The 25,525-nt window shown below is 37.0% G+C and overlaps 1 protein-coding gene across 1 annotated transcript in view; it reads left to right on the top strand.

Annotated features, from left to right (window-relative positions):
* LOC150091476 (uncharacterized) overlaps positions 1–25,525 on the top strand; it is a 274,324-nt gene that overhangs the window by 62,415 nt on the left and 186,384 nt on the right. The window contains exons 7-8 of the mRNA XM_090368574.1: positions 7,392–7,531; positions 19,189–19,389. Coding sequence (XP_090224700.1) covers positions 7,392–7,531; positions 19,189–19,389 — 341 coding nt within the window. The remainder of the gene's footprint in view (positions 1–7,391; positions 7,532–19,188; positions 19,390–25,525) is intronic.

The following is a 25,525-nucleotide window of genomic DNA, read 5'->3' as shown; positions in this document are numbered from 1 at the left end:
AGGGGTGAAGGGAAGGGTTTTTGCCTTCGTAAAGATGACTACAGTGGTCTCAGACCTTTAAAATTCTATACAGTCGAACCAACTGATGATGTTACCAACAGAAAATTCTAAATGGGTAGCATTCAAGGAATTAATCATGGGAGCTACTAGGCTATTCATGCCAACTAAGAAATACTGTTCAAGTTTTAGGCCTAAGTGGATGTTAGATGAACTAATGAGACTTTTGGCAGAGAAGAAAAATGCATGGGGTGTATGTAAATTATCAAGCGACACAAGAAGCCTATGATAGATATAAACAAGTCTGTAATCAAGTCACAAAGGAGGTTAGGCGAGCAATGGCAGATTATGACAAATGTGTGGCAAAGGAAAACAGAAAAGACTTCTTTACTTGTGTAAACTCTAGAAGGAAGGGGATGAATGTGATTGGCCCCCTTGATGTCGATGATTTGACTGTTGATGATCCTGCTGAGGTAGCTGACAAACTGAATGAGAATTTTGCTTCTATATTCACACAGAAGGAATTCTATAGGGAAGTGGAGGCCTGAAGTTTATCAAACTCCAATAGGGATCTAAATAATTTTATAATAACTGAGAGGAAAGTGGGAAAGAAATTGAAGTTAAACAGAAGAAAGGCACCTGTGGTGGATGTGATCTATCCAGTTATATTAAGTGAGGCAGCAAATGAAGTAAGCCATAATTATGAGAGCATCCTTGGATTTAGGGGAAGGTCTCATATACTGGAGATGTGTGCAAAATTGTCCCCAATTCACAAAGGCAATCAAAGGGTGACACGAGTAATTACAGACCTGTTAGTTTAACTTCTGTTCCAGGAAAAATAAAGGAGTCACTGGTTAAAGAAGTAATGCAGGATCATCTAGACAAGACTGCAGTTGTAGTTCAGACACGGCATGGGTTTGTTAAGGGGAAATCTTGTCTGACCAATTTTATTGGTTACTACGATTTGTCCACAAAGGAACTGGATGCTAAAAATAATTTTGATGTCAAATCCTTGGATTTCAGGAAAGCTTTTGATACTGTTGTACATAAAAGACTTGTGTACAAATTAGAGCAGTGTGGTGAGCAGGTTGCTTCTATGGATAAAGGGATGGTTGATTGGGAGAACACAGAGAGTGGTAATCAATGGACATTGCTCTTCCTGGGCTAATGTTATTAATGGAGTGCCCCCCCAGGGTTTGGTGTTGGGCCCATTGTTGCTTTGTATATTTATCAATGATATTGATGAAGGTATATCATGCTTAATGTCCAAGTTTGCCGATAATTCAAAGGTTGGCAATGTTGTTAATCACAGTATGCTACTGCAACAGGATCTAGAAAAGTTGGGCAGATGGGCCGAGAAGTGGCAACTGAAGTTTAACACTGACAAAGGTAAATTACTGCATATGGGTAGCAGTAACTTCAGAGAAATGTACGTACAGAGAGGGGCAATGAGATTGATATGGGGAACAAAGAAATGCTCTTACCAAGAAAGGCTTCAGTTCTGCAAATTGTAGCATCTGGAGATTAGGCATCTGCAAGGTGATCTGATTGGTGTTTAAAGCTTTGAATGGTTTGAGCATGCTCAGTGATGATGGGATCCTTCCTCTTTCTCAGATTACACATTTGAGGGGGCATAAATTCAAATTGAAGAAAGACAGTTGCAGAATAGATGTGCGGAAATTTGCCTTTAGCCAGCATGTGGATGATTGCTGGAGCAGTCTTCCATCTGTCATTGTGGAAGTTGATAGCTTAAATAAATTCAAGGAAGAACTAGACAAACTGGTGGAGTAGATGGATAGGTGAAATGGGAAGTGTTTTTTTTTTTTTTTTTTTTTTGCTTGATGATGTTAATCTTGCTTTCTTGTATCATATACTAATGCTAATGACCTCACACAGATTGTCCATTTACCTGACAGAATAACAGACAATCCTACCCACACAGCCAAGCTCTTGATCTTTTTCTCACAAACAACTCTTCCAAGTACACAGTTGAGGTGTGTGTTCCTCCAGGCACCTCAGATCACAACTTGGTGATGGTCTCTTTTCCAATGGAGCCTTGCTCTTGTGGCTATTCTTAACACCATGTTGTGTGGCATTACAAGAATGCAGGATGGAATGAAGTGTGCTATTTTTATTCTTTTCCTTTGCTGTATTATTTTTTTTAAGTCTTCCGATGTCAATGTTTTGCTCAGATCATGTCAGTGAAATTATTCTTGTAGGAAATCCTTTATTCCACAACTCATCCTTTATTTAAACCTTGGTTTTCTAATTAAGTGCTGTTCAAGATAAGAATGTTGCATGTTGCATCTAGCTTGCATCTAAATCTCCAGGTTAATTTTCTGCCTACCAAAGCTTGCAGCAATTGTAAAACGGTTATTAATCAGTCCATACTAGATTTCAAACAGGCTAAGAGTAGAAAACTTGCTGTTTTTTCAAATGGTAGTCGAGCATTCTGGTCTCTTGCCAATGCAATTGACCGCAAATTTTGCCCATCTCTATTCCCACCTCCATCAAAATCAGATGGTTCTATTGCCATCTCAGCTAAAGATAAAGCTGACCTGCTAGCATCCCCCTTCTTTTCTTCTAACTCATGTATTGATTATCTTGGTAAATCACCTCCTATCGTTACACTCCATTCAGTGATTCCTGTGGAAAAGGATGTCAGAAGAATTTTGAAGTCTTGATACCAAGAAAGCAGCAGGTGCTAATGGTTTCTTTCCACTTATTCTCAAAACCTGTCCCCCTGAGCTTACTCCTGTTCTGTGTCACCTTTTTCGACTTCCTTATTCCACCAGTGTTTTCCCTTCTGCTTTGAAATTTTCTCATTCAGTTTTCAAAAAGGGTGACGAATCCCTGCTATGTGGTTATCGTCCCATTGCACTTACTTCCACTCTTTCTAAAGTAATGAAATCCATTAAGTACCAACTCCTAAGCTATCTAAAAACCTTCCATTAATGATTGTCAGTATGGATTCCATCAGTATCAATTTGCTGGTGATATACTGGCTTATATTACCCATCTGTGGACAAATTCAATGGATAAGTTTTGTGAAACTCAAGCAGCTGCTTTTGATATTTCAAAGGCTTTTGATCGTGTTTGGCCTAAAGGTCTAATAAGTTTACATCTTATTGTTTGGCAACTGTTTTTTTTTTTTTTTTTTTTGTAATTGGGTATCCAATTTTCTCTCTGACCATTCACTGCAGGTGATGATAGATGGCTCTCTGTCTTCTGACTTCTTGACTAATGCTGGTACTCCTCAGGTTCAGTTCTTTCTCCCACTCTTTTTGTCCATGTATATTAATGGCCTTTTTCCATTGACTAGAAAACCTGATCATAGTTTTGCTAATGATAGTACAGTAAACCCCCGCTATTCGCTTGGGTTACGTTCCTGAGAAATGCCGCGAATACCGAAAACACGAATACTGAGTTATGGCTCCCATAGTAATAAAGGGGTTCCGTTCCAAAGTATGAAATATACAAGAAAAACTAGTCTAAAATTTTGTCTATGTACGTATTATATGTACCTTCATAATATGACTATGTACATAGACAGTACGTAGTGAAATGCAAGCATAAGGCATCAAAATGTAAATAAGAAACAATTTAATATTAAATGTAATATTTATTAGAAATTTCAAACAAATCTTTCAATCCAGCGCCTTTGCTATAGCTAAAAAACTTATCCCGCCAGTGCTATCACCAGTTTCGCTAAAGTGTTGATAAAGGAGTTTTGCCTTTTCACGAATGATGAGTGAACTTAACGGAATTTTATTTTGAGTTCGGTCTTCTATCCACAGATTTAAAGCCTTTTCCATTTTTACTAATTTAACATCATGAGTTACAGAGCAAATTTTTGAAGCAATTAGTGCGTTTTCACGGACACTACGGCGGATTTTTTCTTCCGATTTCTTGATTGATCGTACCGTTGACTAATTGATTTTATAATGTTTTGCCACTGATGAGACACTTTCACCATTAAAAATTTTGTCTAATAACTGAATTTTACTCGCTAATGTCATCACCTTCTTTGATTTTTTCACAATTCCCTTGTTATTTGTAGCCATATTTTTGTACGGGTTAAAAAGAACTTGTCCACAATAAAGTCACTTTTTTCCGTTAACACACTCGAAAAAGTCTGTTTACACTAACACACTGCAAAACGGTAGATTTTTCACTTTTGTAAGCTTATCAATTTATAAAATTAAAAGCAAATGACAAAACATTCCATGACAAGCGCATAACACATACTGAACAAGGATTAGAGAGAAACATCCACGCTCGCGATTTTGTCACCCCTCTCCCCACCCACTGAGCGCTGTTTTGACCGGGAAAGATGATTTTAGCCACGCCCATGTTTTTTTATGGCGGAAAATGTTCACGGCGATTTAAAATTCACATTTTTTTAGGTTTCATTTTATATTAAATCAGCGACCGCGAATAGCGTGGGTTTACTGTACATTGCATTTTGCCTTCTAGTTTGAGAAACCTTCTCCTGCACAAAGAGCTTCAACTTCTCGAATATTCACTATCAATTCTTTAAATGCTGATCTCCAGGTAACTCTCCAGTGGGGTAAAGATAACCTAGTTGATTTGAATTCTTCTAAAACTCAGTCCTGTCTTATATCTCACAAAAAGGATTTTTCTGTTCCTATGTTTATCTTCTGTGACACTCAGATTTTTGGAGAAGATCATATATGTCTGTTTGGGATTACCTTGACTTCTAATTTCTGTTGGCATAACCATATCACAAATATTGCTTATTCCCTATCTAAAAAAACTTGGTTTTTTTGTTTTACTCTTGATGTTACTTTTCTTCAAAACAGCTTTCCGCTCTGTACAAATCTACCCTGCTATTGAATATTGTTTCCACATCTGGGGCTGTGCTCCCAAAACTTCTTTCAGACTTCTAGATTCCATTCAAAAGAGGGCGATTAGGTTATTAACGACCAATCTCTAACAAAGTTTCTCCACTCTTTTATCTCATAGATGTTCTGTTTCTGCTGATGCCTTTTCTGTGTGTTCCACAGGCACTGTTCTTCTGAGTTGGCTGCTATAATTAATACTCTCTTCCAAACCAGTCCAAACACATACCACAGCCAATAAGTATCTTTTTCTGGCCAACTTCAAACTCACAGAACCAACCTTTCTTCTTCTTCCTCATTATTCCTTCAACTTCTGTTTTCTGGAATAACTGTACAGTTATTTGTTGTACTCATCAGAATCATTAGGCCTATAACACGCTCCTACTCTCATTTTTGCTTTCCCAGTGCTTATGTCACACCAAACTGACTCAACATTGCACTGTCCACCCATGTCAACTGGATGCACTGCCTTAGATTTTATGTTTCATAACTAACGTCATATGTCCTCCCTTCCTATCCTTTCTGTACACATTGTACCCCATTGGCAAACTGTATATTTGTTTATATAGATCTGACTTTAACCAAAACTGTCTAGCCTGAATTAAAAATGAAGTTAGTTAGAATGCTGTCAGCTGAAAGAGTGTTGCATTGTTTTCATATATTATCTTGCATCAATAATTTGCTCAGTTTCATCAAAATGTAGCTGACATCAACATCTGTATGTAAAGAAACTATATCCAAAGGTGCTGACACGTCATTTTCAGGCAGTTAAAAAATAATTTAAGGACACAGATATAATTTTAATCTTTTCCTCTCATAATAGACTTGGTACCCTCTTCAACAATTATAACCTTTAGATACATCCAAGATATCAATAATATAATTTATATGGTTTATATATTTATATGCCAGGAAAATTGCAATTCCTGTTTTGTTGGTAGTACCACTGTAAAGTAAAAATAAATAAAAAAAACCCCATGAATATGGAATTGTGATAAAATTTTTTTATTTTTCTCCTTTAACATATTTCAGCAAAGTAGCATTGGGAAACAAAAGAGGAAGACTCCTGGAGCAGCTTCCATGGTTGACCTCTTCTATAAATAGCAACTTAAGTTACATGCATAAAAACTAGATTTAATTCTATGCAACCAAAGTGATATTTAACAACAGTGTAATAAAACGTATATTTGCCAGCTGTACCCACATAGCAGACATTTTTTTTCTGTTCACTTGCAAGTGTTTTAAAGCAATACTTGGTGACCGGTTCACACAAGCATTCTATGACCAGTGTACATAGCTTTAATTTGCAAGAACAGTTCACTTTAAATTAACAAAGTTTAGTGGATAGTGTTTATTTTGACTTAGTGTTTATTGTCTGGCAGCATTGGGGATGTTCCCCAACTCTGGACAACCAATAGCACTAAAAGAACCTTTTTTGAAGAGATATATATATATATATATACTGTTTTATTCCATTGTGTCCTGTTTCCTGTTAGGTTTTTAGCCCTAGCCAAAGGAGCCCTCTTTCTTGTAATGCTTTCTTGCTTGACAACATTGAGCCACTTTTGTTTTGCCCCTGGTCCTATTACCATTTAATTTTTGCTTCAGAAATCTGTTTAGTTAATTTCCCTTCTCCAATCCTTTATACAAATATTAAAGAACAAATAATATTTCATAATATGGGTATGCTCTCTCTCTCCAGCAAGTATGTACAGTTATTCATAATAAATAGCATAGTGCTTGTATTTATGTATAACAGGTATCGTGCTTGCATGGCTATTATGGTGGCACAGACTAAACTCAGTTATATTGTACATTAAATTGAGAATGGCTGCATGTGCCTCATTGTGAATTCCTTAAAGAAGAGTTAATTTTTTTACCTTCCAGTACAAAATATTTTTTTCTCCGAAGCACGTTCATTGCCATTCTCTCTCATGATGAGCAATACACACATGCAGTGACATAAAGAAAGATATATAACACCTGCATTGGGTAATGTTATTTTTCTTGATAGCGACTGCAGTGTATTTTGGCTTCAGTGGTATGAACAAAATAGATTATATATGCACTCATAGCAGGAATTAGAGTTATATGAATTCTCTGTGATTGTGCAAACAATTCTGGAGGAAGTAATAGAAATGTATAATTTAAAGGTGACATACTGTATATTGGTAACTGTATACTGCACAGTAACGAATATTTGTTATAATGATGCTTTGACTGTAGTCAGTTTTGGCAGACTCTTTTGAAATAGACAAGCTATTCACAAGTTGTGGAACCCAATTCAGACTGAATTTCATTGTAGACATATTTCAGTTATCTGTACTAAAATGCATATAAAACCCTATATGCATTTTGGGAACTGTAGCAACTTTGAAATATATCACATTTCAAGTAATTGAGTATCCGCCAAGGATATACTGTATTATGCATCCTTTATTTGTTTATTATTTTACTATGAATTATCCATATTAATATGAGGGTTTATGTTTATGATTTTTATCATTATTTAAATTGCCTTATAAATTACAGGTGATAAAGAAGGAATAAGTTATAGCCTTCAACAAGCTCAGCAACTTTTAGTTGACAGAGAAACTGAAAATAGTGTTTTGCAAGGTCAGGCTGCTTCCTTAAAGACTCAAGTTATGGCTGAATGTGAAGCAAAGGAGTCTGTGAGTTAAATGCCAAAAGTATAATATTTAATGTTATTGGAAAATTTTATGCTGTTTAGTTTAATGATATCTTTATTTGACAACATTTCTGCAGTGATGCTTTGTTTGTCATTTCTCTTGCTAAAAAGTAATGTACACATTTTATCTACTTTGGAAACTGTAGACTAAAGAAATTGTATATCAGTGTAGTCATACTTTCATATATAGATAGTGTTAAAGAAACCTATATCAGTATTTTTAGTCTGTGATTAGCATTTCTATTCTTGTCAGCATTATCTCATTAAATTTAATTTTATTTCAAATTAAGAAAGCTCTGAAAGCATTATTCAGATGTTATGCCAACTGGTTATACAGATTACTGTGGTAATATAAATCAGTTCTTTTGAACTGTCAGCCTTCTCTTCACTGTTTTATTCCATTCTATCCTGTTTCCTGGTAGATTTTTAGCCCTAGCCAAAGTAAGCCCTCTTGTAATGCTTGCTTGACAACATTGAGTCACGTTTTTTTGCCCCTTGTCCTATCACCATTAATTTTTGTTCTAATATCTCTTTAGTTAATTTCTCTTCTCTGATCCTTTATACATGTTTATACTATCCTGCGTTTACTTTGGTTACACTGTTCAACAAAAAAATTCTTTATTTTTGTTGAACAGTGTAACCAAATTTTTGTTGAACAGTTAATTTGTTTCCTTTCTTAAAATAGGCAAACTTTACTAATTTCGGGTCGAGAAAAACGAGTATGACTTCAGAAATTTTTTATTAGCTCTAGTTTTTGAGATACACTATTTTTGCTATTGTCTAAGAATATAGTAATTTCAGTAGTAGTCTGAGTTAAAAGTAATATTAAAACAATCTCATATTTACATTTTCTTGATACAACGTAAATCAAAGTTGTTTTTAATTAAAACGTAAAAAAACAAGAACACAAGAAAACTGCACAGGAACCGAAAGTACTTTCTCAAAATGGGGCCTATTCACGACAGTGCCTTCTTTTCGCTTGTTGCTTGTATTCCACTTCCAAGACATCTCTTGTTACTGTCCAACAGTAGTCAGCAAGCATAGAAGCGTTCCACCTACCCTGATGCTATTGCTGAAATGTCTTGGTGGAATCGCTCACCATGCTCGTCACTCACTGCACCACAGTTGTCAGGGAAGAAGTCCGGATGAGAGTCGAGAGAGTGGATTTTCAGTGACATGTTGCAGCTTAATTGATGATACTTTTCTAGAAGGTTGTTCGCAGACTCAACATAGTTTCCAGATCTTTGGTTTCTCAAGAAGTCATGCACAACACTTTTAAAGGCTTCCCAAGCTGTGTTCTCATTACCCTGGAGGACTTGCTCAAAGTTTTCATTCTTTAAAAGTTCATGAATTTGTGGACCAAGAAAGATTCCTTCCTTAACCTTAGCATCACTGAACAGAAGAAATTGTCCTCTCAGGTACTTGAAAGCTTCTCCATCCTGGTTCATCCCCTTAAAAAAAGTTCTTCATGAGTCCCAGTTTGATGTGTAAAGGGGACAGAAGAATTTTGCTTCAATCAACCAGAGGATTGTGCTGGACATTTTTTTCCCTGGGGCACAGATTTTCCCTTGGAGGCCAGAATTTTCTCTTGTAGTGTGAGGACCTAGCCTGACTGTCCTACTCACACAGGAAACAGCAGTACTTCGTGTATCCTAACTGCATGCCCAGCAGTATTGCAATCGCCTTCAGGTCTCCACAGATCTGAGATTGGTGGTCTTCGTACTTCATTGCTTCCAGAATTAATTTCATATTCTCATATGTCTCCTTCATGTGGACAGAATGCCTGGAGGAATTGAAGGAAGAGTGTTGCCATTGTGGAGCAAAACAGCTTTTAAACTTATCTTTGATGAGTCTATGAATAGTCTCTAGTCCTGTGCTCCACATTCAAAGCTGTCATCAAACCATTGACATCACGGTAGGCAACAAGATTGTTTTCGCTTTTAAAATATGGAGTCAAAGCATTCTGCCTGCTCCTGTACACGGACACCTTGACATTTGGTTGCAGAATATTTCACTGTTGGAGCCTTGATCCCAGAAGCTCTGCTTTATCTTTCAATAGATAGGTCTTGAATTAGATCACTTAGTTCACCTTTTTGTGTGACTGACTCGGCGACTCAGGTTCTGGCACAAAATCAGGATCCTGTGATGTTGAAGGCCCAGGTTGACCATCATTCCTCACACTGTCCCCATTTTCATGAGACTCCAAAGTGTACTCTTCTGGAGGGTGAAGTACAGCCTACCATCCCCATGTTCCACTGGTCAGATAGCTGATAGGATGTTGGTGTATTCCACAGTCCACTTCCTTTTTTTTTTTGACATGCCATGCTGAAGAGGAGGCACCATGCAGAAATAACAGTCATTTACATGATTTGAAGGCTCCCTCCAAATCATTGGGATGGCAAAAGGCATTGAATGTCCTTTGTTATTTATCCATCCACAGAGATTTACAGCATGTGTTGCAGCAAATATGAGGTGCCCAGGGTTTGCCTTCATCCCCTACAGTACAGCCAAAATAATGGCTGTCTTCACAAGTGGAATCAATTGGCATTTCTGAGTGGAAATGTCACATCACCACACACATAACAAAAATTGTTAACACTGTTAACACATTTACGTGGCATCCTGGATTTTTGTCAATAAACCTGAAAAATAAAAAAGAAATGAACATCACTTGCAAGGTAACTTACACATAAATACAAATACGCAGAAATAAAAAAAAAAAAAAAAAAAACACAAAAAAAACAAAAAAAAAACATGGTGTATCAGTTCCTGTTTCAGTGTTACCAACCTATGTATTCTCTAGACTCCAAAATTCCCTTCTATTCACCAATATTCCCCTAAATCATAAGAGGGGCTATATCGTGGAACCGAGAGCTAACTAAGAGTTTTTTTCATGCTGAACTTAAGAAGAATTGACTATTTTCAAGCCAGAAACATTTTTGGTGTTGACTAGTGTTATCTTTGATTAGATATTTGTTATCTTAAGATTTTTTCTTTCATTTGTAATATGATATCCATTACTCCCATCTGTTTTAAGAAAAAACAAATGAGAGTAACTAAGAAAAATGAATCTCCATTTATTTTTCTTATGACTCATTTCATCAGAGTCTTATTTTTAATTAGTCCCTTTAATTTTTTTCTCACTCTTTAGGTTAAAATAAACTTAAAAATTGTTATAAACAGCCTGTTTTGTCTTTTGTTCCAAAAGAATTTGTTTAACTTGCTTTCTACACTTCCTGCTTTACATGCGAAAGTTTTTAAAATTGAGGATACCAGTGGTTGGGTTGGTCTTGCTAATATAATTGGGAATTGAATGATTTTATGAGATTAGTTCAAAAAGTTCATATTATTGCACATTCAGGAAAGCCATACCATTATGATTCCCTTTTTATTTTTTGACTAGTCTCTGGCTGCTGCAAGCACTTCTTCCATCAGTGCTCTGTCGCCTTGATCCCATTGGAAAAAAATCTTTATCTTGGTCCTCTAACTACACACCCACAGCTGCAACTGCCTCAGAGTCAGAGGCCTATCTCTTCCCATGGATGTTATCCTTCAGCTTGGGCAACAAATAAAAGTCACTAAAGACAAGAGTTGGAGAATAGGATGGGTGCTGAAGCAACTGAAATACTGCAGTTTGTAAGGCATTCGGTGTATGGTGCATTTTTGTGAAGGAGCAAAACATCTTTTTGCAGTTTTCCATGCTGCTTTTCCTTGATGGCTTCACAAAGTTGCCTTATGAGGTTGAAATAGTATGATAGTGGTGCACTTTTCCAGGTAGTCAATTGTGATGATGCCTTCTGCATCCCAAAAAACTGCTGTCGTTACCTTGCCAGCTGACGGAGCAACACGTAACTTCTTGAGGGGCAGAGAACATGGATCAAAGGGATGAACCCGTGTTTCATCCATTATAAAAATCTGGGACTAGAACTTTCATAGATCCTCATAAAGTATGTTCAAGTTGGTGATGCACATTCATTTGTGCCATGCCTTTTGCTCATCTGTCAACATTCATGGGACTCATTGAGTGCTGACCTTTTTTGTCTTCAAAGGTTTGGTCAGGATTGAATCAGCACTGCCATTTGAAATGTCTACAGACTCAGATATTCACCTAATAGTCATTTGTCTGTATTGCATCACTAGGTCATGCATGTGGTTGATGTAAAACGTTCTTGTTTATACTCCGGTACGACCACCGTGTCAGTGGAGTTTGCAATAAATCAATCAATACAAATGTTAATCATATTTAGCACTCAAGAGCGTGTGCTGCTGCACTCGCGCTCCTCACCACTTGGCTACAACAGGCCTGGTGGTGTATGTATTCCTCAGTGGTGGATGTGGGGTTCATCCGGAACGATCTGCATCATCCCACGATTCCTTTCACAACAAAATTCTCTGTGCCATTTCACAGCTGTTGAATGTGCAGCAGCCTTATCCCACAATGTTTGCACCATATCAGCATGAACCTCCTGTGGGGACATTCCTTTCAAAAACAGGTATTTTACCAGTCTGTAGTTCTTTTTTCTCCATTTTGAAAATTTTTTACTCCTTAGTTCACAAGTCTAAAAGTGATACAAAGGTTGGAATAGTGGTTATTAAAAGTCCTGAATCAAAGCATGCTACAGCAGCAAGACTAGAAAATTACGCAGTTGGGCTGAGAAGTGGCAGCTGAGATTTAACATTGATAAATACAAAGTACTACATATGGGTGGCAGTAATCCCAGAATAACATATCACCATCTTGTTCACATTTTTGTTCTCCACCACTTTGACAGTGGATGGTGCCTCAGTCAAGGTTGTGGAGAACAAAAAAAGATCTATAGGTAATTGTACAGTCTGACACAAAGTTCTCTGAGCAGTGTGGACAGTCTACCAGGACAACTTGTGTAGTTCTGTCAATGATATACAGGAATTTTACCAGTGGGAACAAGGAGGTGATTATCCTGTTGCATAAGGCAATGGTTAGGCTGCATTTTGAGTAATGTGAACAAATTTGGAGGCCTCATTTTAAGAAGGATGTAAGTCTGTTGAATGGGTGCAGAGAGAGCAACAAGATTGGTCAGAGACACAAAAGGGTGGAATACTTCAGTTCTGTAAATTGCAGTGCCTAGAAACTAGGCACCTGTTAGGAGACTGGATTGAAGTGTTTAAGGCTTTGTATGGATGGAATAAACTAAATGACGATGGTATCCTTAACCTTTCTTGGATGATGCACTTAAGGGGACATAAATTTAAATTCAAAAATGATGGTTGCAGGATAGACGTGTGAAAATTTGCTTTAAGCAGAGAGTAATTTTTAAATTAAAATGATCATTGATAAAATTTAAATTGATTATTGGAACAAACTTTCATGTAATGTTGTGGAAATGGGTAGTATGAATACATTTAAGAGAGGATTAGACAATTATTAAAGGGGATGTACAGATGAGGTAGGTAGGTGTTTTTTTTGTTTTGGCTTTTGCTGTGTACGTTTTGCTTCTGCACATCACTTGCCACTACTGTACTATTATTATGACAGGAAAACTTTGTGTGTGTAAATTTATTTTACAACAGATAATATGGCAGTTTAAGATATGCATTGACAGCTTCTGTGCTATCGTGTATGTACACTTGCACAAATTTAAGAGAGTTGTAATCAACTAAATGAACTTTAGAACAGTAATAACACGACATTGTGCTATCGTTATAATGTTTTAATGTTGTGCCATTGTTATAATTTTTTAACATTATGCTGTTGTTGTGGTTATAATGTTTTTTTTTTTTTTTTTTTGTGAAACCATATTACACTATATCACAGTATCATTTATAATATGAAAGACATGAAAAACAGTATCAGTTATAATTTGAAAAACTTGTATTTGACATTAATTCACAATCAAAGTCTGGAAATACTCATCTCAGTTCCAGTTTTAATTTGATCAGTGGTGATCTCTGTTGAAACACAAATAGTTGGGAATAAACTATAATTGTATTATTCAGTATTTGATTCTCAAGAAACAAATACTGCTATATCAGCAATTTTTACAATCATTGAAGTAAATGATATTTTATTATTGTTACGTGTTTTAATATTGTGCTGTTGTTATAGTTATAATGTTTTTGTGAAAACATAATATTATATCACAGTATTATTCATAATATGAAAGACATGAAAAACAGTATCAGTTATAATATGAAAAACTTGAATTTTACATTATTTCTCAAAAGTCTGGAAATACTTAATCTCAATTCCATTGTTAATTTGAACTTTTTTTTTTTTATGTAAACCCCAAACACAAGAGGTATTAGAACCAATAGTACTTAGTACCTTGCTTGGGTTGGAGGTTGAGAAGACGAAAGAAGATATTTGTTGACATTGGACTTGAACTTCTGTAGCCTGTAATTTTCAGGAAATACGTATGAAGGAAGGTTGTTCCAGAAAACGGCAGTTGAATGAATAAACGAGGAAGATGAAAAGTTGGTTCTGTGAGTTTGAAGTTGGACAGTAAATGGATGTTGACTGGTGGCGGCACGTGTTCGGACTGTTTTGAAAGAGAGAGAGAGAGAGTGGGAATTATAGAAACCAATTCAGAACAGTGCCCATGGAAGTATCTGTAGAAGAGGCATGCAGCAGAAACAGTACGTCTATGAGACAGCGAGTGGAGAGACTCTGTTAGAGATGAATCATTAATTAACCTAACTGCCCTCTTCTGAATGGAATCAAGAAGCCTGAGAGAGGTTTAGGGGGCACCACCCGAGATGTGGGAACAATATTCCATGGCAGGGCGGATTTGCAATTTATACAGAGTGAGCAGCTGTTTGGAAGAAAAGTAATTCAGAGAGCGAAAGAGAAAACCAAGTTTTTTAGATGCAGAGGAAGCAATATTTGTAATATGCTTGTGCCAAGAGAGATTAGAAGTCAGAGTAATCCCCAAAAGAGATATATCATTTTGCCTAGAAATCAGAGTGTCACTAAAGATAAGCATAGGAGCAGAAGAATCCTTTTTGCGAGATATAAGACAAGACTGAGTTTTAGAAGGGTTGAAATCAACTAAGTTGTCTTTGCCCCACTGGAGAATTACCTGAAGATCGGCATTTAAGGAATTGGTAGCAGATTTTCGAGAAGTTGAAGCTGATTGAGCAGGGCAAGGTTTCTCAAAATGGAAAGTAGAATGCAATGTGCTATCATCGGCAAAACTATGGATAGGATTTCCAGTCAATGAAGGAGGAAGAAGGTCATTAATATACAAGAGGAAAAGAGTGGACCTTGGGGGACACCGGCATTAGTGGAGAAGTTAGAAGACAGAGAGCCATCTACCATCACCCTCAGTGAGCGATCAGAGAGAAAACTGGATAACCAATTACTAAAAACAGTTGGCAAACCATAAGATGGAAGCTTGTTTAGAAGACCTTTATGCCAAACACGATCGAAAGCCTTTGAGATGTCAAGAGCAACTACTTGTGTTTCACCAAACCTTTCCATTGAATTAGTCCATAAATGGGTAACATAGCCAGAATATCACCAGTGGATCGACACTGACAGAATCCATACTGGCAATCGTTGATCAGACAGAATGTTTCTAAGTAGTTTAAGAGTGGTTAATTGATTTCTCCATTACTTTAGAAAGAGTAGAAGTAATTGCAATGGGACGATAATTGCATGGGGGGGGGATATGTCACCCTTTTTAGGAACTGGCTGGATATGAGCAAATTTCCAAGCAGAAGGAAAAATACCTTTGGAATAAGAAAGTGAAAAAAGGCGGCAAAGAATAGGAGTCAGTTCAGGAGCACAGATTTTGAGAACAAGTGGAGAAATACCATCAGGACCTGGAGCTTTCTTTGTATCAAGATTCGTCAAAATCCTTCTGACATCCTTTTGACGGAAGACCACAGTAGGCATTGAATGGAGCGTGTTGGGAATGGTGGGAGGTGTTTTACCAAGATCATTAATACATGAATCGGAAGAAAAATGGAATGCTAGCAAGTCAGCTTTATCCTTGGCTGAAGTGACGACAGAACCATCTGGTTTGGACAGAGGTGAGAGCAGAGATGGGCAAAAGTTGCGGCCAATAGCTTTGGCAAGAGACCAGAATGCTCGGCTACCATTAGGGCTAGAAGAAAGTTTTCTACTCTTAGCCAGTTCAAACTCTAGTTTGGACTGATTAATAACTGCTTTACAATTGTTGCGAGCTTTGGTGTAGGCAGAAAATATAACTGAAGAATCAGAAACAAGCCAATTATGATATGCAACATTCTTCTCTTGAACAGCCTTAGTACATTTATTGGAAAACCAAGGTTTAGATAAAGGACGAGATTTTAAAGTGGAGCGTGAGATAAAGGATTCCATTCCTGCAAGAATAATTTTACTGACACGATCTGAGCAAACGTTGACATCAGAAGTTTTGAAACAGTAGTCCGACCAAGGAAAAGAAAAGAAATCTCACAGGTCATCCCATTTTGCATTTGTATAATGCCAAACAACACGAGGTTGGGAATAGCCATGAGACTCCATTGGAGAAGAGACAATCACCAAGTTGTGATCTGAGGTGCCTAAAGGACCACTCACAGAAGGGTTGTTTGTGAGAAAAAGATCAAACGTGTTGGCTGTATGGTTATGATTGTCCGGTATTCTTGTAGGTAAATGAACAATCTGTGCAAGGTCATTAGTAATTGCAAAAGCCTCAGGATCTCGACCAGCTGGGTTGGTGTGACTAGAAAACGGAAGCCAGCCTGAGTTGTGAACATTAAAATCACCAAGTAAAATTACCTCACTGTTAGGAAAGTTGGACTGGAGAAAGTCAAGTTGCAAAGAGAGGAAGTCAAAGAGCTCCAAGTGATTAATGGAGTTGGGAGAATGGTAGAGACAACAGATGAATTTGACACAATGATGTAGAGAGATTTTAAGCCAGAGAATATCGAAAAGAGGAGATTCCAAACTACCAAGTCTCCGACAGGGAATATCGGAATGGACATGTGCACAAGTACTACCTTTGAGGCGAAAGGAATCATACAGCGAATAATTTGGGCAACTGAGATGAGCAGTAGTTGAATCAACCAATAACTGAGATTCTGTCAGAAAAAGTACATGGGGTTTGGCAGACTGCAAGTGGAAATGGACATCGTTGAGAATAGAATTGAGACCACGTATATTTGTGAAATGAATTAGGAAGTGTTTGGGAGTTTTAGATCTTTTCGCAGATAAGCTTACTCTATTAGTTTGACAATTCATGGTGAATTCAATAGTAAGAGAAAGTGGGTGGGACATGCTGTATGAAGTAATGAAATTTTTGGATATGGTGTACGCTTGGTAAGAATATACACAGATCCTTGACATAACGTGGCCTCGACAATGCTCCCCGCATACACACTACTCGGACTCTCTCCAGTCACTATCTGGCAGAGTAGAGGTAGCAAGATTATACACAAGCTGATCTGGAAGCCTCCTAGAGAGTTACCTATAGGTTCCGTCCCGTGTACTAACTAGTGGCCGACCGGCCGGCCTGCGAACGCTGTTTTAGAGCTGTACCCTCGAAATGTAAGGAATATTGGATCTCGCCACGATGTTCATCATAACCTCAAAAGTCATCAATCATACTGCATGATGGAAGAGATTGGGAAGGGTTGACCGGAACTTAGCTCTAGAGACTAAACATGGGTTCCACCACTTCAAGACTCCAATAAGCAAAGTGGTGGTATTGCACCGGTTGATGAGAGTCATCTACCGCCTAGTACTGCCTAGTAACATAGAGGGGCGGTATTCCTTCATGTGGTGTGGATGCCACACCTCAACCCCTGCTTACGTTGGTTCACACCTGGGTGGTCACCCACCAGTACTTGTGCATGGAGTTTATACCCAAGATTACTAACAGTCCCACCATCGTGAAGGTGCAAGCACAGGATTTGGCTGTCACAGACCGTCCAGACTTCACCGAAATTGGGCCCACTTGTCTTGAGTGTCACCCGAATATTGTTGAAACACAAATAGTTGTGAATAAACCATAATTGTCTTATTCGTATTTGATTTTTGAGAATTTTGGGCTTATTCTCTCAGTTTCTGTTTACTTAAATATGTTTGATTAGAAATAGAAATTTTTGACTGCTTTTGCTTTTCTTCTTAATTGAATTGTTCACAGGTTCTATTCTGGAATGCAGTTCTACATACTGCATTGTCATTTGATCTCTGATCTTAGTTTGCTCAAGGATTTCATTGTTCTTGTGGTAGCCATTTGTTCCATATTTGACATTCTTACCCATTTCTAGGTTTCTTGGCTTTGACACTGCACCCAACACTGTCATCATTCGTTGTGTGTAATCACTTTTCTCTTTTCTCAGGGAATGAATACTGTCTTCCATATTAAATATTTTTAAAATACTAATCATCTTTTATACCTTTAGAATAATTGATATCTCACTTAATTCTCTGATATGAATTATATACTAAAAAGGAAAAAAATTCATAAAGATATTCTATAAAAATGCTAAAGGATATCTAACTATGAACATTCAAATGCTAATGTACTTGTATATAGTCAATAATCCTTTGAAACAATTATAAAAAGCTTCCATTCACATCACACTCATAATGAAATGTATATCAGAACCATTGTGCCATAAAAAAAAAATTCAAACCGTTGTGTTGCCTGCTACTTTGTGATGGCATAAGCAGGTGCTCCGTATATCAAGAGGCACTTTTCAAACATCACAGTATGACTTTGTGTTTATATTGTGAAAAGCTAGTGTCAGAGCTGAGTTCCTATTATTGCAAACAGTTGACATTGCCAAGTATGATACACAGAAATATTTGGGTTTTTACGGTAATAATGCCAGCTTATAACCAGTCATAGAATTGAGAAAACACTGTAAATGAAGAGGCAGTAGAAGAAGAACAAAAAAAAAAAAAAAAACTTAATTGAATTTTTGCAAAAATAGTTGCTTATTCTATTTTGAATTAAATGTATATCACTTTATTACATTTATAATTCAGAGTGCATTTGTTATTCAGTTTACTGGAAGTAGTGCAAAACTGAGGGAATTTGTGAAGAGGAGCATATTATTTTATTAGATTACAACCTACAAATAATGAATGTGAATAAGAAATTTTGTGTGTTTAAAAAATAGATGGATGGAAGTTGCTGCACATTGTTTGCAATTGTTTTCTTACTCAGAGCTTTGTGAATGTGATGTGTCAGTTAATGCTTTGTGAAAAAACTGGAGAACTGAGGAACATAAGTTCTGCTAATTTTCAGTGAGTTATTCATAATAGTGAAAGAAATTTCCATTACCTTCTAAAATAATTTCCCCGTTCCATGAAAAACTTTATACAGAAATTTTCATTGTAGCATCCTGTATAGTGGAACAGAAATAATAGATTTTTCATAAAATTAACAGATGTATGTTAAATGTAAATTCGATTTTTTTTTTTTTTTTTTGTTGTTGTTATTTCATTACAGATGAAGCTTTTTTCTTCTGAGGTCACATCTCGAATTATACAGTGGAAATCATTGAGAAGATATATTTAACAAAATTTCATTTAGTGTAAGACTGTTTTTAGGAAAGTATCCCTTTTTTTAATCAAGGAATACCTTGGTTTATTTCTGATTAACTGGGTATTTTGAATAATTACAATATTATATATTTGTTTTATCATTCATTGTTATTTTACAGATTATAAAAAAATTGCAAATTGCAGAAGCAACTATTTGTTCTTTAGAAGAACAAATAATGCTGCTGGGACATGCAGAAAGTGCTGTTAGAGCCAGAGAACAACATGAAAGTATTGTTAATAGTTTGAAGAAACGTCATGAAGAAGAAATATTGGAACTAAAAGAAGAAATTGATGATATTAGATGTAAATTTGAAGAAAAGGTAATTTATATAGTAATGTCCATTTATCCAATGACTTCTGTTTTTCAAAAACTCAAAGTTAATCAAACTCAAAGTAAATTTGTACAAGAGTTAATTTATTTGGTAATGTTAGATACCCAATAGCTCTTTTATTTTCAGACTCAGATTCATAGATTAGTAACAGATTTGTAATATTTCTGATATAGAATATTGGACAGAAGTTTTGTCTTTCTCAAAGTTAGGGCAAAGCAAAGTTATTTATTAAAAGCTGACCACAATTTTTGTAGGTTCTTATATTACAGAAGGGGCTTAGAGGGAAACAGGCATTCTGTGTGTTATCAGACACTCGGTCTAAAACACTGACGAATCCAATAACTTTCTATTTCAGAAGATTTAGGAGAAGTGTGGTTGGCCTGCCTCCCTAAAATCCACTCATGCACACCTTCTCGATAGTAAGCCCTGTTATGTCACTTAGGTGGCAACAAATGTGTAGAGTGGTTCTCTTCAAGATGCCTGGTCAGCATGAAGAGGAAAAGACCAAACCCTCCAGCACATGACAGCACGACAAAACAAATGGCCCTCAGTCCCCAGCGGCTTTCATTCCCCCTCTTACGACAACGAGAGGATCAGAGTGGAAGCGGAGGGCGCTAAGAATCTCTAGGTACTACCAGGCTGCCATGCACAGAAACTGAACTTGACTTGTTACAACGTAAGATCACTCATCAGTGAAGACAGGATATTAGAGTTGGAAAAGGAATTAGAAAATGTGAATTGGAATGTCATCGGTTTGACTGAAACAAGAAGAAGAAATGAATCACTTATAAGTTTATCAAGTGGAAATCTGCTGTACACCAATGGAAACAGTGAAATGAGTGAAGGTGGAGTTGGCTTCCTGGTCCATAAAGATATAAAAAAACAACATTTTGGAATTCAAAAGTATATCACCAAGGGTGTCAAGACTACTACTCCGGATTTCTAAGCGGTACAAGCTAAAGGTTATAATGATTTATGAACCAACATCGAGCCATGATGATGAAGAGGTTGAAGAAATGTATACCAAAATTGAGAGTCTTCTAGATGAGCAGAAAACCCACTACACTATCATTATGGGGGACTTCAATGCTAAGGTTGAAAGAGACAAAACAGTGCAGAAAGGGAAACTATAGGAAATTTTGGAATTGGTGAAAGAAATGAAAGAGGTGAAAGACTTCTGGAATTTGCAGAATCTCGAGGAATGTCAGTAATGAACACTTTTTTTTCAAGAAAAGGGTGAACAGAAAGTGGACATGGAAGAGCCAAAAGTTGTGCATTCGAGGTGAGCGGACGCGCTTAGACAGGGCTCCTCAGTTAAGTGGTTTACTTTTGGATAGTGCTTTTAAATATTTGATTTATTTAGATATTGTTGGATTATTTTGTTATAGGTTTTCCTGTAACTGTTTGATTTTAATAATATTATAGATATAATTTTTTAAAGTTACTTTCATTGATATTTATTTAATTTTATAATGGTAGTTACGAGATCTGCCTTAAACACGTCACAGGGTATTGTGACTCACACAGAAATAGCAGATGGCGATTTACGGTTGAGTCATGATTTAATCCGTTGTGGAACCTGTGGAATGTTTTCCAAGGTCGACCTGGTGACTAATCCTACCTCACCTGGGGATTCTTTTCTTTGTGATCGATGTAAGGAGTGCACCGATCTTAAATTACAATTTGGTGCACTGATGGAACAATTTGAGTCCCTGAAAAAACGAGTGCTTGCCCTCGAAAATAATGCATCTGGGAGCTCGTCAGGGACTCAAAACTCCAGCAATCTACAAAGTGATGCACACCCGATTCGAGCCTCAAAACAGAAAAACCAAGTGCAAACTACTCTGGTTAAAAAGGACATTGTTTTATTAGGAGACTCCATTGTCAGGGAAATGGGGAATATTTTTTGTAATAAAGATAGGTGGAGCAGAACCAGGGTATGTCTGCCGGGAGCAACTATTGATGATGTCACCAACAGATTGTCAGATTTTAAAGGGGGTAAAGAAAATATTATTATTCATGTGGGGACAAATGATATTAAACGTACACGATCTGACGATTTGTTGGAAAAATACAGGACCATGCTGAGGAAATGTCGCTAGCTAGGCCATAATGTCTATGTGTCTGCAATTCTGCCCAGACACGATAGGAGGGATTATATGTTAAGAGTCTTGTGGATTAACTCAAGACTTGAAGGAATCTGCAAGGCTTTAGGGGGTAAATTTCTAACAGCATGGCCCACACTTGTAGGTAGAAGGAATTTGTTTTGTAGAGACGGGATACACTTAAACAAAGGTGGTGCAAAAGTTTTTACCAGTATTATTGAGGATACCTTAAAGGTTCAGGGAAACTGCTAGTTAGGGGGGATGTGGGTAATACTGACATGCGTTTATCTGATAATATTGGTCAATCTAACTCTTGCACATACCTTAAGAGTTCTTATCTGTTACCCCCAACTGGATGTATTATCTAGATGTTCTGGGGGCAAAGACGTTTCAAGTGAGCGGGTAGCTAATATCAGGGAAGAGAGCCTAAAAAACTTCAAGGGTTGTGTTAGGGTTGTTAAATATACAAGAACAGTAAATCTTAATTGTTTATACAGTAACGTTAGAAGTGTCGTCAATAAAATGAGCGAATTCGAACTGCTGGTTAAAACAAGTAACACGGACATAATAGGGCTTACAGAGACGTGCCACCCGGGAACTGGGGATGATGAGTTTAAGTACGGCTTGTATAATGTATTTAGGAAGGATAGGTTAGATAGAAGGGGTGGTGGGGTAATGCTTCTTATCAGAAGCAGCCTGAGTGCGACGATAGCTTTCCCGGATTCAGACATTTCACATGTTAGTATAGAGTCTGTATGGTGTGAGATAGTTGGAAACAAAGGTATAATGCGAGTAGGAGTAATCTACAGACCAGGTGATTGTGAAGATTATGACAAAAGCCTCTACATGCAAATGGAATGGGCAAGTAAGCGTCAATGCCTTATTATGGGTGATTTCAATTTGCCTCTAATTGATTGGAGTAAATGGGAAGGAAACTCGACATGGGGAACAAAATTTTTAAATCAACTAGATGACTGTTATTTGTATCAACATGTCAGGGAAAGTACTAGAGAAAAGAATATCCTAGACCTCATCATCACACATGAATCAGATGACATAACAGGGGTGACAGTAGAGGAACCAGTAGCAGGAAGTGATCAAGGAGTTTTACGGTGGATGATGACGAGAGAGGTAGCAGAAGTAAAAGGCAAAGGAATGGGTTTTAATTTCAGAAAAGGAAATTACGATGCCTTAAGGTACTACATGGCCTCTATTAACTGGGTAGATATCGCGCAGAGAATGAATACAATTGAACTGTGGTACGCTTTTAAAACATTAATCACAGATGCCTTGAATGCGTATATACCATTAAAAAAATACTCCACGAGAAGGGTTCCAAGTTGGATGAATAGTGAAGTTGCCGCATTACTTGAGCAGAAAAAGGTGGCATGGAAAGGTTACAGAGCAATAAAAAGTACTGAAGCCTATAACAGCTACAAGGTGATGTGTAATAGAGCCACAGAAAAGGTTCGACAGGCAAAGGCAGTTTATGAGAAATCACTAGCAAACAGAGCAAAGAGGGGGGATAAAGAATTCTTCACATATATAAATGCCAAGAAGAGCAGGACATACCAGATCGGACCTTTACGTAAGGGAAAGGGGATAGTAATAAATACACCAGCTGCCGTTGCAGATGAACTCAACAGTTATTATGCATCGATATTTACAAATGAAAAGCCTTTTGTGGCAATGGGAAATTGTGGGAGCGAAGTTAAAAAATATGTAATTAATGATATTGAAATTTCGCAAGATTATTTAATGAAAAAACTTTCGAGCCTACAGACCAGTAAGGCTCCTGGAGTTGATGGAATATACCCTATAATCTTAAGAGAGGCGGCAAGCGAGTGCATTGAACCATTGAGGCTAATTATGTGAGCATCACTAGACTCTGGGGAGATTCCCTTTGGATTGGAAAAGTGCAAATGTATCTCCCATACATAAGGGTGGCTCTAAAAGTGAAGTTGGAAATTATCGACCTGTCAGTCTGACTTCAGTAGTAGGGAAAATCATGGAGGCAATGATCAAGGGTGGAATTCAGGATCATTTGGATCGAACTGAAATTCTCAAGGATACTCAGCATGGTTTTGTAAAGGGAAAATCATGTTTAACAAATCTATTTCGAAAGGGTCACTCACGAGTTGGATTTAGGGAATAATTTCGACATTGTTTATTTAGATTTCAGCAAAGCTTTTGACTCAGTCCCGCATGAGCGGTTGCTTTATAAGCTGGAACAGGTTGGAATCACTGGGAAAATCCTTAGATGGATAGAAGGATGGCTTCAGGTCAGGAGGCAGAGGGTTGTGTGATAAATGGCTATTCCTCAGATTGGGTTGATGTAAGAAGTGGGGTTCCCCAAGGATCAGTATTAGGGCCACTGTTGTTTTTAACTTTCATAAACGACATTGATGAAGGGATAGAGGGCGTGATGTCTAAATTTGCAGATGATGTTAAAATTGGTAGAGTAGTTAATGATCACTGTCAAGCTGAGCTTCTTCAGAGAGACCTAGATAGACTTCAGGAATGGTCAGAAAAATGGCAGCTGTGCTTTAATCCAACAAAGTGTAAGGTATTACACCTGGGAAACAGTAATCCCAAAAAAACTTATTCACTTGGTGGAGTTCAACTAAACCCAGTACTGGAGGAAAGGGACTTGGGTGTTACGATACGGTCAGACATGAAATTCTCTGAGCATTGTAAACAGGTTGCAAGGAAGGCCCATGGTGTCCTATCGATGATCTATCGAACTTTTGCAACTAGAGATAGGGACGTGATGATCCCATTATATAAGGCTTATGTTAGACCACACTTGGAATACTGTGTTCAAGTATGGAGACCGCACCTAAAGACATCGAGCTTCTTGAAAGGGTGCAAAGAAGGGTAACTCGCCTGGTGAGATCGGCAAAAGGGCGTCCTTATGAAGAAAGACTTCGAATATGTGGGTTGCAGAGTTTGGAAACTAGACACCTTAGAGGAGATTTGATTGAGGTGTTTAAGGCTCTGAGAGGCATCAGTAAAATGAATGAGGACAAAATTTTCAAGATTATAAATGATGCTAGAACTAGGGGACATAAATTCAAGTTACGGGGGGGAAATGTTTAGATTGGACTGCAGGAAGTTTTATTTTAGCCAGCGAGTTATAAATTACTGGAATAAGTTGCCTTCATTGGTGGTAGAGGCCGTCAGTTTGGGGAAATTGAAAGGTCATCTGGATAGTACTTTCGGGTAAGGGAAGCGCATAGGATGATAGGTTTAATTTCCTTTTTATTTATTTTTTATTTTATTTTTTTTTATTTATTAATTATTATTATTTAGTTATTTATTTTATTTATTTATTTATTTATTTTTTATTTTTTTTTATTTATTAATTATTATTATTTAGTTATTTATTTTATTTATTTATTTTTTTTTTTTGTTTGTTTTTATCATTGTTTTGTTCGGATTTTTTTTTTTTTTTTTTTGGCTGGTGCAGCATAAGCCATAGGCTTTCTTGCACCATGCGGCCGTTACTAATACTAATACTAAAAGGATTAACAACTAATGAAATCGACTTCATCCTCACTAACAGAAGATATATTGTGAATGATGTTACCGTTCTGAACGAGGTAAATGTTGGGAGTGATCACAGAATGGTAAGATGCACACTCGATATAGATGTAAGAAAAGAAAGGGAAAAACTGATTTCAGTAAATAATACGAAGGTCTTTGAGATAACAGAAGAGGAGAAAAAGAAGTATGTACTGGAACTTAAGAACAAATTTGAGCTTCTGCAGACTGCTGAGGACCAAGATATCGAGGAATATTACAACTTTCTGAAAGTGATAAAGCCCAAGAAACCTATAGGTAAAAAGAAATTCAAAGAAGAAAAAATTAGTCAAGAAACACTTGTCATGATGAACCGAAGATGACAAATGAAGAGCAAGATAAACACTGACAAGAACAAAATTGAGTATACTGAGTTATGCAAAGCCATCAGAAAGAGACTCAGAGAGGACATAAGAAGATTTAACACAAGAAAAGTA

Source organism: Mastigoproctus giganteus, chromosome 1 (genome assembly GCF_048544385.1).
Source record: "Mastigoproctus giganteus isolate SK-2022 chromosome 1, ASM4854438v1, whole genome shotgun sequence".
NCBI classification, from domain to species: Eukaryota; Metazoa; Arthropoda; class Arachnida; order Uropygi; family Thelyphonidae; genus Mastigoproctus; species Mastigoproctus giganteus.
This window is presented reverse-complemented; position numbering and strand designations above follow the sequence as displayed.